The sequence below is a fragment of the Chiloscyllium plagiosum genome, unplaced genomic scaffold (assembly GCF_037043375.1).
Source record: "Chiloscyllium plagiosum isolate Xiang-an unplaced genomic scaffold, Cpla_swu_hap1 HiC_scaffold_33, whole genome shotgun sequence".
NCBI classification, from domain to species: domain Eukaryota; kingdom Metazoa; phylum Chordata; class Chondrichthyes; order Orectolobiformes; family Hemiscylliidae; genus Chiloscyllium; species Chiloscyllium plagiosum.
Window position 1 is genome coordinate 30,745,711 of NW_028270171.1, and position 16,916 is coordinate 30,762,626.

General features: G+C 44.9%; 1 protein-coding gene across 1 annotated transcript in view; it reads left to right on the forward strand.

Annotated features, from left to right (window-relative positions):
* The window catches only part of dmc1 (DNA meiotic recombinase 1), a 216,943-nt gene that overhangs the window by 63,347 nt on the left and 136,680 nt on the right, over window positions 1-16,916 (forward strand). The window contains exon 5 of the mRNA XM_087978126.1: window positions 14,960-15,042. Within this exon, the coding sequence (XP_087834252.1) occupies window positions 14,960-15,042 (83 nt within the window). The remainder of the gene's footprint in view (window positions 1-14,959; window positions 15,043-16,916) is intronic.

Consider the following 16,916-nt stretch of genomic DNA (forward strand, 5'->3'; position numbering starts at 1 on the left):
TTATCTATCTTTTTAAGCATTTTAAGACGTCAAGCATCCTCTCTTATGTAATATGGATACTTTTCAAGATATCACTATTTCCCCAAGCTCCCTTGCTTCTATTCCTTCTCCACAATAAATACTGATGTGAAATAATAGTTTAGTATCTCACCCATCTCCTGTAGTTCCGCACATAAACAGTCTTGTTGATCTTTAAGGGGCCTTATTCTCTCCATAGTAAGTATATGTGGGCATTCCCTCTCAAATAGGTCTATCATTTTGGATGCTGTTAAGGGTTTAGCTTCTGGAGAGTATGACAGCAGCAGTCAGGCCTATGGCACCACAACTGGCACTGTAGAGCAGAGTCAGGCAAAGTCCAAGCGAGTAATAGTGGAAGGAGACTCACAGATGGGTGGTGTTTGAGACTCCAGGATGGTGTGTTGCCTCCCTGGTGCCAGCATCGTGGATGTGTCTGAGCAGTTGCATGAAATGCATAAGGGGGAGGGTAAGCAGATAGAGATTATTGTACACATTGGTACCAACAACATATGGAGAAAGAGGGATGAGATCCTGCAGAGCGATTACAAGGAGTTAGGAAAGAGGCTCAAAAGCATATCCGAGGGTAGTTACCTCTGGGTTCCTAGTGCTGCCCGGGAGGGTTTTAAACTAGAGTGGCAGGGACTGGGAACCAGAGCAACAAGTGGAGAGATTGAGGGGAATGTAGATTTTAGGACCAGTAAGTCAGAAAAGGAAACACAGGCAGAGACAGGTACGCGAACACAATGGTACTAATGGGCTGAAGTAAGTTTATTTCAACACAATGAATATTATAGGTAAGGCAGATGAGCTTAGAGCCTGAATCAGTTCATGGGGACTATGATGTTGTAGCCTTCACAGAGACTTTGTTGAGATGGAGAAAGGACTGGCTGCTCACCTTTTCAGAGTTTTGTTTTTGACGAGTTATAAAGGAAAGTAAAAGAAGTGGAGGAGTTGCATATGTAATGTTTAGGATGCTAAAATCAGACAGGAACATAAAGAATATAAACTGGAATTATGAGAGCAAGAAGGAGCCAATGAAATGACCTTGGCAAGTAGGGTTAAAACAAATAGGTAAAAGTGAGGACTGCAGGTGCTGAAGATGAGAATCAAGAGTGTGGTGCTGGAAAAGCACCGCATGTCAGGCAGCATCTGAGGAGAATTCCAAGGCATTTTACAGATACATTAAAAACAAGAGAATATCTCAGGAGAAAGTAGGACCACTCAAAGATATAGGAGGCAGCTTGTGCTGGGAAGCAGAGGTTGTGGGTGAGATCCTAATGAGTATTTTGCATTGGTATTCACCCACAAGAAGGATGTAGAGGATAGTGTGATTTGTGTGGAGCATGCTAACATGCTAGACCATTTTTAGGTCAAGAAAGAAGTGGTGTTGGGTCTCTTGAAGAACATTAAAGATGGATAAGTCCACAGGGTTTGATCATATCTACCCCAGGTTTTCAGAGAGGCAAGAGTAACATTGGTAGGGCCTTGACCAAGATCTTTGTATCCTCGCCAGCCATTTGAGAGGTCTCGGAGGAATGGTGAGTAGCTAATGTTGTTCCTTTGTCCAGGAAGTGAAATAGGGATAAGCCAGGAAATTGTAGACCAGTGAATCTCATTAGGGGTTGGGAAGTTATTGGACATAATTCTTAGGATAGGATTAACACACATTTGGAAAAGCATGGCCTAATTAAACAGCATGCTTTGTGGGAGCCAGGTCATGCCTTACTAACTTAATTGAATTTTGAGGTGACGACGAAGTAATTGATGAAGGTAGAGCAGTGGATGTCGTCTACATTGATTTTAGTACGGCTTTTGACAAGGTTCCTCATGTTAGGCTCGTTTAGAAGATTAAGATGGATGGGATTCATAGTGACTTGGCCACTTGGATTCAGAATTGTATGCCCATAGAAGACAGAGAGTAGTGGAGGAAGAGTATTTTGCTGGCTGGAGGCCAGTGACGATCAGGGATCTGTTCTGGGGCCTCTGCTGTATGCGATATATATATAAATTGCTTGGATGAAGATGTAGATGGGTGGGTTAGTAAGTTTGCAGGTGATACAAAGATTGGTGAAGTTGTGGATAGTGTAGAAGGTTGTCAAAGAATATAGTGGGATGTAGATCAGTTGTAGATATAGGTGGAGTTTAATCTGAATAAGTGAGATTAGTTGCACTTTGGGAGATCAAGTGTTAAAGATAAGCATACACAGTTAATGGCAGGAACAAAAACAGAAATTGCTGAAAAATTTCAGCAGGCCAGGTAGCTTCTGTGGAGAGAAATCAGAGTTAACATTTCGGGTCAAGTGACCCTTCCTCAGATTGATGCTAGCTAGAAAAATGTTAAAAATCATAACACCAGGGTATAATCCAACAGGTTTACTCGGAAGTACAAGCTTTTGGAGCGGTGCTCCTTCGTCAGCTAGAAACCTGACGAAGGAGCAGCTCTCCGAAAGCTTGTTCTTCCAAATAAACCTGTTGGACTATACTTTGGTGTTGTATGATTTTTAAATATTGTCCACTCCAATCCAACACCGATTCCACCATGTCATAGAAAAATGTTTGTTTATATGCAGAGGTAGTGTGGGGTGAGGAGTAGGGATTGAGCCCACAAAGAGAGAAGAACAGTTAGACAAAGGAGTGGATAATGATCTGGCTAGGAGGGTGAATAGCAATCAATGTTCGTGGCTAACAATGGGTTGTGTGTAATAGCAGACTCTGTGGTAACAAGGCCTGGGGTGCAGCAGTAGGGGAGGGAAAGAGGACGAAAGAGAAGTTGCCTCAACCCCTAAAGGTGAGGAACTGTTATATTGAGTCCAGAAGGCTGCAGGGTCCCCAAGCAGAATACAAGGTGCCATTCTTCCAGCTTGTGCTGAGCTTCATTAAGCACGACAGCAAGCCCAAGACATAGATATTGCCTGGGAACAGGGTAGGGTGTTGAAGTGACAGGCAGCTCTAAGTTCAGGGTCTTTTTTGCAGACAGAACATAAGCATTCCATTATGAAAATAACAAATGATGGAGATCACAGTGGTCAGGCAGCATCCATGGAGACACAGCAAACTAAAGCTTTGAGTCTTGATGACTTCATCAGAGCTGAACTGAAGTGTGGAGGGGGCAACATTTATGCTACAGTTGAGGGGAAGGGAGTAAGTGGGGGAGGGGAGTTAGTGGGAGGTGGGGGAGATGGTATGGCACTGGTGCTGTGTCGAGAAAAGATGTTGATAGTCCAGATTAAGTGATTGGAATGTGAGAATGGCAGAACAATGATGTAGGCAAAAGTGAGGATTGCAGATGCTGGAGATTAGAACCAAGATTCGAGTGGTGCTGGAAAAGCACAGCCAGTCAGGTAGCATCTGAGGAGCAGGAAAATTGATATTTTGTGCAAAAGCCCTTCATCAGGAATGAGGCAGGGAGCCCCCAGGGTTGAGATATAAATGAGAGGGGGGTGGGGCTGGGGAGAAGGCAGCTAAGAATACAGTAGATGGATGGGGGGGGGTGTGGTGGGAGATGAAAGTGATAGGTTGGAGATGAGGGTGGAGCAGATAGGTGGGAAGGGAGATTGACAGGTAGGACAAGTCATGAGGATGGTGCTGAGCTGGCAAGTTGGAACTGGGGTAAGGTGGGGGGAGGGGAGATGAGGAAACTGGTGAAGTACACATTGAGACACTGGGATTGAAGTGTTCCGAGGCAGAAGATGAGGCTTCTTCCTCCAGGCATCAGGTGGTGAGGGAGCGGCGGTGGAGGAAGCCCAGGACCTGCATGTCCTCGGCGGAGTGGGAGGGGGAGTTGAAATGTTTGGCCACTGGGTGGTGGGGTTGATTGGTGCGGGTGTCCCGGAGATGTTCCCTAAAGCGCTCTGCGAGGAGGCGTCCAATCTCCTCAATGTAGAGGAGACTGCATCGGGAGCAACAGATACAATAAATGATATTGGTAGATGTGCAGGTGAAACTTTAATGGATGTGGAAGGCTCCTTTGGGGTCTTGAATGGAGGTGAGGGAGGAGGTGTGGGCGCAGGTTTTGCAATTCCTGCAGTGGCAGGGCAGGGTGCCAGGACGGGAGGGTGGGTTGGTGGGGGGTGTGGACCTGACCAGATAGTCATGGAAGGAACGATCTTTGCGGAAAGTGAAAAGGGGTGGGGAGGGAAATATATCCCTGGTGGTGGGGTCTGTTTGTAGATGGCGGGAATGTCAGCGGATGATGGTGGGGTGGAAGGTGAGGACCAGGGGGGTTAGAACATAGAACATAGAAGAATACAGCGCAGTACAGGCCCTTTGGCCCTCGATGTTGCGCCGATCCAAGCCCACCTAACCTATACTAACCCACTATCCTCCATATACCTATCCAATGCCCGCTTAAATGCCCATAAAGAGGGAGAGTCCACCACTGCTACTGGCAGGGCATTCCATGAACTCACGACTCGCTGAGTGAAGAACCTACCCCTAACTTCAGTCCTATATCTACCCCCCCTTAATTTAAAGCTATGCCCCCTTGTAATACCCGACTCCATACACGGGAAAAGGTTCACACTGTCAACCCTATCTAACCCCCTAATCATCTTGTACACCTCAATCAAGTTACCTCTAAACCTTCTTTTCTCTAATGAAAACAGCCCCAAGTGTCTCAGTCTTTCCTCATACGATCTTCCTTCCATACCAGGCAACATCCTGGTAAACCTCCTCTGCACCCGTTCCAGTGCCTCCACATCCTTCCTATAGTATGGCGACCAAAACTGCACACAATATTCCAGATGCGGCCGCACCAGAGTCTTATACAACTGCATCATGACCTCAGGACTCCGGAACTCAATTCCTCTACCAATAAAAGCCAGTACGCCATATGCCTTCCTCACCGCACTATTTACCTGGGTGGCAACTTTCAGAGATCTGTGTATATGGACACCAAGATCCCTCTGCTCATCCACACTACCAAGTATCCGACCATTAGCCCAGTACCCCATCTTTTTGTTATTCTTCCCAAAGTGAATCACCTCACACTTAGCTACACTGAATTCCATTTGCCACCTTTCTGCCCAGCTCTGCAGCTTCTCTATATCCTGCTGTAACCTGCCACATCCTTCCTCACTGTCAACAACTCCTCCGACTTTCGTATCATCCGCAAACTTGCTCACCCAACCTTCTAACCCCTCTTCCAGGTCATTTATAAAAATGACAAACAGCAATGGTCCCAAAACAGATCCTTGCGGAACACCACTAGTGACGGCACTCCATGAAGAAACTTTGCCATCAACTACTACCCTCTGTCTTCTTCCATCCAGCCAATTCCTAATCCAAACCTCCAACTCACCCTCAATGCCATATCTCCGTATTTTCTGCAGTAGCCTACCATGGGGAACCTTATCAAACGCCTTACTAAAATCCATATATACCACATCTACCGCTTTCCCCTCATCAACCTCCTTCGTCACCTTTTCAAAGAATTCAATAAGGTTTGTGAGGCACGACCTGCCCTTCACAAAACCATGCTGACTATCCTTGATCACATTATTCCTATCCAGATGTTCATAAATCCTATCCCTTACAATTCTCTCTAAGACTTTGCCCACAACAGAAGTGAGACTCACCGGCCTATAGTTACTAGGGTTATCCCTACTCCCCTTTTTGAACAAGGGAACCACATTTGCTATCCTCCAGTCTTCTGGCACTACTCCTGTAGACAAAGAGGACATAAAAATCAAGGCCAGTGGCTCTGCAATCTCCTCCCTTGCTTCCCAGAGAATCCTAGGATAAATGCCATCAGGCCCAGGGGACTTATCTATTTTCACCTTTTCCAGGATTTCCAACACCTCTTCTCTACATACCTCAAAGCCATCCATTCTACTTAATTGTGACTCAGTATTCACATCGACGACAATGCCCTGTTCCTGAATAAATACTGAAGAAAAGTATTCATTCAGTGTCTCCCCAATCTCTTCCGCCTCCACACGCAACTTCCCACTACTATCCTTGACTGGACCTATTCCTACCCTAGTCATTCTTTTATTCCTAACATACCTATAGAAAGCCTTAGGGTTTTCCCTAATCCTACCGACTAAGGACCTTTCATGTCCCCTCCTTGCTGCTCTTAGCTCTCTCTTCAGGTCCTTCCTGGCTACCCTATAACTCTCAATCGCCCCAATTGAACCTTCACGTCTCATCTTGAGATAGGCCGCCCTCTTCCATTTAACAAGGGATTCCAATTCCTTATTAAACCACGGCTCCCTCGCACGACCCTTTCCTCCCTGCCTGACAGGTACATAATTATCAAGGACACTCAATAGTTGCTCCTTGAACAAGCTCCACATATCATTTACACTCTTGCCTTGGAGTCTACTTTTCCAAGCCACACATCCTAAGTCATGCCTCACCGCATCATAATTTCCCTGACCCCAGCTATAACTCTTGCCCTGTAGTACACACTTATCCCTCTCCATCACGAGAGTTTGGTGGGTGGCACGGTGGCACAGTGGTTAGCACTGCTGCCTCACAGCGCCAGAGACCCGGGTTCAATTCCCGCCTCAGGCGACTGACTGTGTGGAGTTTGCACGTTCTCCCCGTGTCTGCGTGGGTTTCCTCCGGGTGCTCCGGTTTCCTCCCACAGTCACAAAGATGTGCAGGGTCAGGTGAATTGGCCATACTAAATTGCCCGTAGTGTTAGGCAAGGGGTAAATGTAGGGTTATGGGTGGGTTTCGCTTCGGCGGGTCGGTGTGGACTTGTTGGGCCGAAAGGCCAGTTTCCACACTGTAATCTAATCTAATCTAATCTAAAAAAAAACTCACCGAATTATGGTCACTATCCCCAAAGTGCTCACCTACCTCTAATTCTAACACCTGGCCTGGTTCGTTACCCAGAACCAAATCCAGTATGGCCTCACCTCTTGTTGGCCTGTCTACATATTATGTCAGGAAACTCTCCTGCACACATTGAACAAACACTGACCCATCTAACGAACTTGAGCTATAGCTTTCCCAATCAATATCAGGAAAGTTAAAGTCCCCCATAACAACCACCCTATTACTGTCACTCATCTCCTGAATCACCTTCCCTATCCTTTCTTCAATGATTCTAGGACTATTAGGAGGCCTGTAAAAGACTCCTAACAGGGTGACCTCACCTTTCCTATTCCTAACCTCAGCCCAAACTACCTCAGATGGCAAGTCCTCATCCATCGTCCTTTCCACCACTGTAATACTATCTTTGACAAGCAATGCCACACCTCCCCCTCTTTTACCCCCACCTCTGACCCTACTAAAACATTTAAATCCTGGAACCTGCAACAGCCAATCCTGTCCCTGTTCTAGCCATGTCTCCGTAATAGCCACAACATCGAAGTCCCAGGTACCAACCCACGCTGCAAGTTCACCTACCTTATTTCGTATACTTCTTGCATTGAAGTATACATACTTCAAGCCACTTTCCTGTTTACAGGCACCCTCCTTGGAAATTGATGCCATGTTCCTAACCTCCCTTCACTCCAGGCCCTGCACCCTGAAGCTACAATCTGGGTTCCCATGCCCCTGCAGAGTTAGTTTAAACCCCAGGTTCTGTCCTTATTACGGTTGGAAGGGTAGGGTTCAAGGGTGGAGGTGCGGGACGTGGATGAGATGCGTTGGAGGGCATCTTCAACCACGTGGGTGCGAACATCACAGTCTTTAAAGAAGGAGGCCATCTGGTGTGTTCTGTGCTAGAACTGGTCCTCCTGGATATGGCGGAGGTGAAGGAATTGGGAAAACAGGATAGTGTTTTTGCAGGAGGTAGGGTGGGAGGAGGTGTAATCCAGGTAGCTGTGGGAGTCTGTGGGTTTGTAAAAAAATGTCACTGTTAAGTCGGTCGTCATTAATGGAGGTGGAGAGGTCCAGGAAGGGGAGGGAGTTGTCAGAGATGGTCCAGGTGAATTTAAGGTCAGGATGGAATGTGTTGATGAACTACTCAACCTCCTCGTGGGAGCACGAGGTGGCGCCGATGCAGTCATCAGTGTAGCGGAGGAAAAGGTGAGGAGTGGTGCCGGTGTAACCACAGAAGATAGACTGTTTTACGTAGCCGACAAATGTTGTATCTGACTGCCAGACCCAGAAGGGAAGACAGTTTCACTGGGGTTGGCGGGTGGGGGGGGGGGGGGGGGGGGGGGTGATGGGTGAGAGGACATGGTGACAGAGAATGGAACAAAATCAACTAAAAGAAAGGGAAGAAATGGGAATTGGCTCACAATTTGAAAGGTGTTGAACTCTATATTAAGTCTAGACGGCTGTAAATTGCTGAATCTGATTGGGAGATGTTGTTGTTCCAGTTTGCATTGTCATTCACTGGAGCATTGCATGCTGAGGACAGACAAGTGGGCATGTGAGAAGGACACTGTGTTGAAATGACAGTTGCTTGAAAGTCAGGGTGTGCACAGACTGGAGGTCACCCATCTAGTGCTTTAAGGCAGCAAGGTGGCTCAGTCGTTAGCACTGCAGCCTCACAGTGCCAGGGACCCAGGTTCGATTCTAGCCTCGGGCGACTGGCTGAGTGGAGTTTGCACTTTCTCTCCGTGGGTTTCCTCCGGGTGCTCTGGTTTCCTCCCACAGTCCAAAGATGTGCAGGTTAGGTGAATTGGCCATGCTAAGTTGCCCATAGTGTTCAGGGATGTGTAGGTTAGTCAGGGGTAAATGTAGAGTAATGGGGCTGGGTTGGATATTCTTCAGAGGGTCTGTTTCCACACTGTAGTGATTCTATGGGTCTGAGTTTGGTTTTACACCTTCTGTGGTTACATTGGAAGGTGCCATGGGGAGGCAGGATGGTGTTGGTGGTCATAGAATGGACTAGGCTGTGCCAGACGTTTGGTGGTGACCATAATCGTGGTTGACAGGGACCAATAATCCATGCTTCCATCCTTGGCCCTTCCTATCATTCACAGCAGCATGATCAGATCCCCCTTACCCTTACTTTTCATCCCACCAGCGTCCACATTCAAAAGATCATTCTCCGTCATTCCAGACAACTTCAGCAGAAAGCTACTACCAAACACAAACACATCTTCCCCTCGCTCCCCCGTTTGCATTTCACAGGGATCGTTCCCTCCAGGGACTTACAGAAGATGTTTCCATTGGCAGAAGAGACAAGGACCTGAGGGCCCAGCCTTAGAATAAAAGGAAGACCTTTTCTGGAGAAAAGGAGAAACTTCTTTAGCCAGAGAGTGATGAATCTATGGAATTCATTGCCACAGAAGGCTGTGGAGGCCAGGTCATCGAATATATTTAAAACAGAGAGAGATAACATAGAACATAGAAGAATACAGTGCAGTACAGGCCCTTCGGACCTCGATGTTGCGCCGATCCAAGCCCACCTAACCTACACTAGCCCACTATCCTCCATATGCCTATCCAATGCCCGCTTAAATGCCCATAATGAGGGAGAGTCCACCACTGCTACTGGCAGGGCATTCCATGAACTCACGACTTGCTGAGTAAAGAACCTACCCCTAACATCTGTCCTATACCTACCCCCCCTTAATTTAAAGCTATGCCCCCTTGTAATAGCTGACTCCATACGTGGAAAAAAATTCTCACTGTCGACCCTATCTAAACCCCTAATCATCTTATACACCTCTATCAAGTCACCCCTAAACCTTCTTTTCTCCAATGAAAACAACCCCAAGTGCCTCAGCCTTTCCTCATACGATCTTTCTACCATACCAGGCAACATCCTGGTAAACCACCTCTGCACCCATTCCAGTGCCTCCACATCCTTCCTATAGTATGGCGACCAAAACTGCACACAATACTCCAGATGTGGCCGCACCAGAGTCTTATACAACTGCAACATGACCTCAGTACTCCGGAACTCAATTCCTCTACCAATAAAAGCCAGTACGCCATATGCCTTCTTCACCGCACTATTTACCTGGGTGGCAACTTTCAAAGATGTGTGTACATGGACACCAAGATCCCTCTGCTCATCCACACTACCAAGTATCCGACCGTTAGCCCAGTACCCCATCTTTTAATTACACTCACACTTAGCTACATTGAACTCCATTTGCCACCTTTCTGCCCAGTTCTGCAGCTTATCTATATCCCGCTGTAACCTGCCACATCCTTCCTCACTGTCTACAACTCCTCCGACTTTCGTATCATCCGCAAACTTACTCACCCAACCTTCTAACCCCTCCTCCAGGTCATTTATAAAAATGACAAACAGCAATGGTCCCAAAACAGATCCTTGCGGAACACCGCTAGTGACGGCACTCCAAGATGAACATTTGCCATCAACTACTACCCTCTGTCTTCTTCCAGCCAGCCAACTCCTAATCCAAACCTCCAACTCACCCTCAATGCCATACCTCCGTATTTTTTGCAGTAGTCTACCATGGGGAACCTTATCAAACGCCTTACTAAAATCCATATACACCACATCTACTGCTTTCCCCTCGTCCACTTCCTTAGTCACCTTCTCAAAGAATTCAATAAGGTTTGTGAGGCACGACCTGCCCTTCACAAAACCATGCTGACTATCCTTGATCACATTATTCCTATCCAGATGTTCATAAATCCTATCCCTTACAATTCTCTCTAAGATTTTGCCCACAACAGAAGTGAGACTCACCGGCCTATAGTTACTAGGGTTATCCCTACTCCCCTTCTTGAACAAGGGAACCACATTTGCTAGCCTCCAATCGTCTGGCACTACTCCTGTAGACAACGAGGACATAAAAATCAAGGCCAGTGGCTCTGCAATCTCTTCCCCTTGCTTCCCAGAGAATCCTCGGATAAATGCCATCAGGCCCAGGGGACGTATCTATTTTCACCCTTTCCAGAATTTCCAACACCTCTTCTCTACATACCTCAAAGCCATCCATTCTACTTAATTGTGACTCAGTACTCACATTGACAACAATGTCCTGTTCCTGATTGAATACTGACGAAAAGTATTCATTCAGTGTCTCCCCAATCTCTTCAGCCTCCACACGCAACTTCCCACTACTATCCTTGACTGGACCTATTCCTACCCTAGTCATTTTTTTATTCCTGACATACCTATAGAAAGCCTTAGGGTTTTCCCTAATCCTACCAACTAAGGACCTTTCATGTCACCTCCTTGCTGCTCTTAGCTCTCTCTTCAGGTCCTTCCTGGCTACCTTATAACTCTCAATCGCCCCAATTGAACCTTCACGCCTCATCTTTACATAGGCCGCCCTCTTCCATTTAACAAGGGATTCCAATTCCTTATTAAACCACGGCTCCCTCACACGACCCTTTCCTCCCTGCCTGACGGGCACATACTTATCAAGGACACTCAATAGTTGCTCCTTGAACAAGCTCCACATATCAATTACACCCTTGCCTTGAAGCTTACTTTTCCAGGCCACACATCCTAAGTCATGCCTCACAGCATCATAATTTCCCTGCCCCCATCTATAACTCTTGCCCTGTAATGCACACTTATCCCTCTCCATCACTCGAGTAAAGGTCACCGAATTGTGGTCACTGTCCCCAAAGTGCTCACCTACCTCTAATTCTAACACCTGGCCTGGTTCATTACCCAAAACCAAATCCAGTATGGCCTCACCTCTTGTTGGCCTATCTACATATTGTGTTAGGAAACCCTCCTGCACACATTGGACAAACACTGACCCATCTAACGAACTTGAGCTATAGCTTTCGCAATTAATATCAGGAAAGTTAAAGTCCCCCATAACAACCACCCTATTACTTTCACTCTTCTCTTGAATCATCATCGCAATCCTTTCTTCTACGTTTCTAGGACTATTAGGAGGCCTGTAAAAAACTCCTAACAGGGTGAGCTCACCTTTCCTATTCCTAACCTCAGCCCAAACTACCTCAGATGGCGAGTCTTCATCCATCGTCCTTTCCACAGCTGTAATACTATCTTTGACAAGCAATGCCACACCTCCCCCTCTTTTACCCCCACCTCTGACCCTACTAAAACATTTAAACCCTGGAACCTGCAACAGCCAATCCTGTCCCTGTTCTACCCATGTCTCCGTAATAGCCACAACATCGAAGTCCCAGGTACCAACCCACGCTGCAAGTTCACCTACCTTATTTCGTATACTTCTTGCATTGAAGTATACACACTTCAAACCAATTTCCTGTTTACAGGCACCCTCCTTTGAAATTGATGCCATGTTCCTAACCTCCCTACATTCCAGGTCCTGCACCCTAAAGCTACAGTCTGGGTTCCCATCCCAAGTTCTTGATTGTCAAGGGAATCAGAGGTCATGGGGAGAAAGCAGGAAAATGTGGTTAAAAATTAACCAATCAGCCAATTTAGAATGGCAGAGCAGGCTCGATAGGCTGAATGGCCTAATTTCTACACCTGTGTCTTATGGCCTTAACACCTCTGTTCTGTCTGCAAAAAAGACCCAGACCTTCCAATCACTTCAACACACCACCCTGTTCCCTGGCCAATATATCTGTCTCAGGCTTGCTGCACTGCTCCAGTGAAGCTCAGCACAAGACGGAAGAACAGTACCTCATTTCTTGCTTGGAGACCCTCAGCCCTCAGGACTCAATATTGAATTCAACAACTTTAGGGCTTGAGCTCTCCAGTGTCCGTACCCCAACCCCCACACACCAGGCCTCGTTATCTGTTATGAGCCAGACCAGACCCTCCTCAAAATATTTTAAGAAGGTAGCCTAGACCCTAACTTTTCAGATTTTAAAGGCATATGTAAAGTGTCCATTCCAAATGCAAGAGACTTGTCAAACTACCCAGCGTTAAGAAAAAATAATTAACACTACGGTCAAAAGACAACCAAAGAAAGAGGAATTTAGAATAATTTAACTCTTGGAAACTTAACAGAATGATAGACACATTAACTATTCCAATATAGTAACATCCCATAAACACATTCTTTGCAAAAAAAGGAAGGAAAATTCACATACAGATTCTCACATGCAGTTCTCCAATCCAGAAGGGAAAAACATCAAGAGAAAATTCAGAGTGAGTAGCAGCCAGGAAACCTTCATTTAAGCTACTAACTCAAAGACCCCAATAGCTTCTGATGCTACTGAAAAAAAAAACAAAATCCAGTAATCTGGATCTGAGAAAGCTGACCAGACCCATTCAGGCTGTTAGACAAAACCTAAGGCCTCCAAAACTGTAAACTCCACCCTCCCCCAGACTGCTCAGCACCTCTGCATTACAATCACTCTTCAAAAAAAGCCAGGACAAAATAACCTTTAAAGTCACATATCACAGTCTGCTATTACATGCAACCCATTGTTTGTCACTAACAGTCCCCATTATTAATTATTCACCTTCCCAGCCAGATCGTTATCCATTCCTTCATATCTCTCTCTCCCTCTCTCTCTCTCTCTCTCTCTCTCTCTCTCCCTCTCCCTCTGGTCTCTATCCCCACTTATCGTTTGCTCCTTACCCATTCCCACCACCCTATCTTCTACATATACACTGACATTTTCCTCATTACCATCAGTTCTGAGGAAGCATCACTTAAAATGAAATGTTAACTGATTTCTCTCCACAGATGCACCCTGATCTGCTGAGCTTTTCCAGCAATTTCTGTTTGTGTTTCAGCAAATGTATTGCTGAAGTGCAGAAAGATGGTCAGAGTTCAGTGACATATTGTAAAACTAGAAAATGCTGAAATTCTCTGTAGATTGCAGTATCTTTTGAAGAGGGAAATAAAATTCAAATGTCAGGTTGATTAGAACTCATGAAAAGTCATTGCCCTGAAACATTTATTGTTTCAGTCTTCAGACATGCTGATGACCTGACAGTTTCAGCATTTTTATTCTAGATTTGATTAGATTACCTATAGTGTGGAAACAGGCCCTTCAGCCCAACAAGTCCTCACCGACTCTCCGGAGAGCAACCCACCCAGACCCATTCCCCTCTGACTGATGCACCTAACACTGCAGACAATTTAGCATGGCCAATTCACCTAACCTGCACATTTTTGGACTGTAGGAGGAAACCCACGCAGACACGGGGAGAATGTGCAGACTCCACACAGACAGTTGCCCAAGGCAAGAATCGAACCCGGGACCCGAACCCTGTGAAGCAGCAGTGCTAACCACTGAGCCACCGTGCCACCCCAGCTGAAGTACTTTGCTTTTGTTCTAATGATACTTATGTGAGTTAGTGTCTGATTATTGGAACTAAAAATTTTTTCACCAAACTAATTCTGCCACAGTCCTGAATATATCTCCTTTAGCCACACTTCTTAAAAATATTTTTTTTCATTCTCTTCAAGGCCAACAGTTATTGCCCATTTCTGGCTGTGCTTGAGAAGATCGTGATAATACACAATGAATTGCTACATTCTGTGTGGCAAGGGGAAGTCCAAACTTCCAAATCAGAGACACCTAGCAGGTGTTCCAATGTGCCTCCACCACCATTGTTCTTCCAAGTCGGATTTGGAAATTTTGTTTTAGAATTCTTAGACAATTGTTGTAGTTTATCTTGCAGATGATGCAGTCTGCAGCCATGTCTATAGTGGAAGGAGTGAATGATGATGGTGGTTAATCAGATGCCACTCAAGCAAATTGTTTTATGCTAGATTGTTGAAAAAGCTGTACACATTGTTAAAGCTGTACACATTGTTGGAGTTTCACCCATTTAGGGACATGTAAGCTGTCAATGTCTAGAATATTCAATAAGATAATGGCTGATTTGTTTGTGGTCTTAACTCCACTCTCCTTTCCTTCCTACCTGACCCCCCAAAAAAGTTTCCTTGTCTATCTAACTGAATTAGCCTTGAATATATTCAGTGATCTGCGAACACCATTCTCCAGGGTAGTGAATTCCAAAGATTAATGACTCTCTGAAAGAAAAACATTAACTGTATTAAATGTTGAGAGCCTTATTTTGAAATTGGCCATTTTCACAATATACCCTTTCTATACTATCCTTGGAATGAATTGGTATTTGTGATGGTCATTCAGTGTCTTATTGGCATGCAAACATGTTGTTTTTGTGCTGCAGGAACCAGGATTTCTCACTGCATTTGAATATAGCGAGAAGAGAAAAACAGTGTTTCACATCACCACTGGCAGCCAAGAATTAGAGTGAGAACATTACTTATCTATGGAAATGTTAATTGCTGCTAGAGGGCTTCTCAGCAGAAAAAACAATATAAAAAATCAAACAAGCTGTGGTACATTTAATATCTAGAATGTTTTAACTTAAATATTGATATTTATGGCAAACTATAAATTCAGGTATTGAATTAAAATGAATGGTATCTTAAGGCCAACATTACTTGCCTATTTCTGGCTGTTATTGAGAAGGTTGAGAGGTGGTCATTGCAGGTACATCTGAATTAATTTTGTGATATGGATGCATTCTATAGTTATGCAAATACCTTTGTCCATCTAACTTAATTAGCCTTGGACAACATGGTGACTCAGTGGCTAGCACAGCGTCCTCATAGCACCCATTCAATTCTACCTTTGGTAGAATGTCTGTGTGGAGTTTGCACATTCTCCCCTTTTCTGTATGGGTTTCCTCCCACATGTGTGGGTTCGGTGGATTGGTAATGCTAAATTACCTGTAGTGTTGAGGGATTTGCAGGCTAGGTGGATTAGCCATGGTAAATGCAGAGCTGCAGAGATAGGTTAGGGGTTGGTCTGGGTGGAATGTTTTTTGGAGGAGCAGTGTGGACTTGATGAGCTGAATGGCTGTTTCCACACTGTAGGAATTTTATGATCTGTTCCATTTACTGCAGGATAAATATTTTATCTACTGCATGACCTCTCTTCCTCATTTACTTCAGAAATTGTATTGTATTTACTGTCGAAACAACCTGTATTCCACTCATTACAGGAATTCTCATAAAATCGTAGAAGTTTACATCAGAGAATCAGGCCCCTTGGCCCATGCCGCCCAAATCTCTTGTATTGTAGCAGAAAGGAAAATACTGTGAATGGTGCAAAGCTGAAAGAAAAACAGAAAATGCTGAAAATATTCAGAGGGTCAAACATCCTCTGTGGACAGTTAAACAGTTAATGGATCACAGATCTGAAATGTTAACTTTGTCTCTTTCCACAGATGCTGCCAAATCTGCAGAGTATTTCCAGCATTTTCTGTTTTTATTTACAGCAGGAACACTTTAATTAATGTAGGAGCTATTGCCATCTGTTAGTTTTGTAAAAACTCTCTCTTCAGGTAGCTGCATAAACAATTTACTCTGTCATACCGCCCGGAAATAGACTCTTCCGTCCCACTTGTCTATGCTGTCCAGGTATCCCAAACATAATTAGTCACATTTGCCTGCATTTGGTCCGTATCTCTCTAAACCTTCCCACTCATGTACCTATTCAAATGTCTTACTTGAATCGCCTCTACTACTTCCTCTGGCAGCTCATTCTATGAATGCACCACCCTCTGCATGAAAAAGTAACAGTATTAAACTTAAAGCCAAATACTAAATGTAAGGAATGAGTTAACTCAGCATGGATATGACAGTGGATAGGTAATGGCAAAAATTTTATGATTCTTAATGAATGCATTCCATTGAGAAATAAAATGCCAAGGGGGATATAATCCACCTGTGATTATTCATGAAAAGGTGCTAAGCACTGTATCAAATTAAAAGATTGAGCTTATGATATTGTCAAGAGCACTAAGCCTGCAGACTGGGAGACATTTGGGATTCAGAAAAGAATACCCAAAAACTTGGAGAGAAAATAGAGTATTAGCATAAACTAGGAAGACAGATAAAAATAGTCAGTAAGTAGGTCGACAAATTGTAAAGAGAATACAGAGGAAACTCGATTATCTGAAGGACACAGGCATAGAGTATTTCGTTCGGTTAATCGAATGCCGGATAATCGATCTGGATAACATAGTTAGCCACGCATTGGGACTTTGCGATCTTGTTCGGATGATCTGAAGTTCAGTTAATCGAATGCCGGATAATCAAGGTTCCTCCGTATAGCAG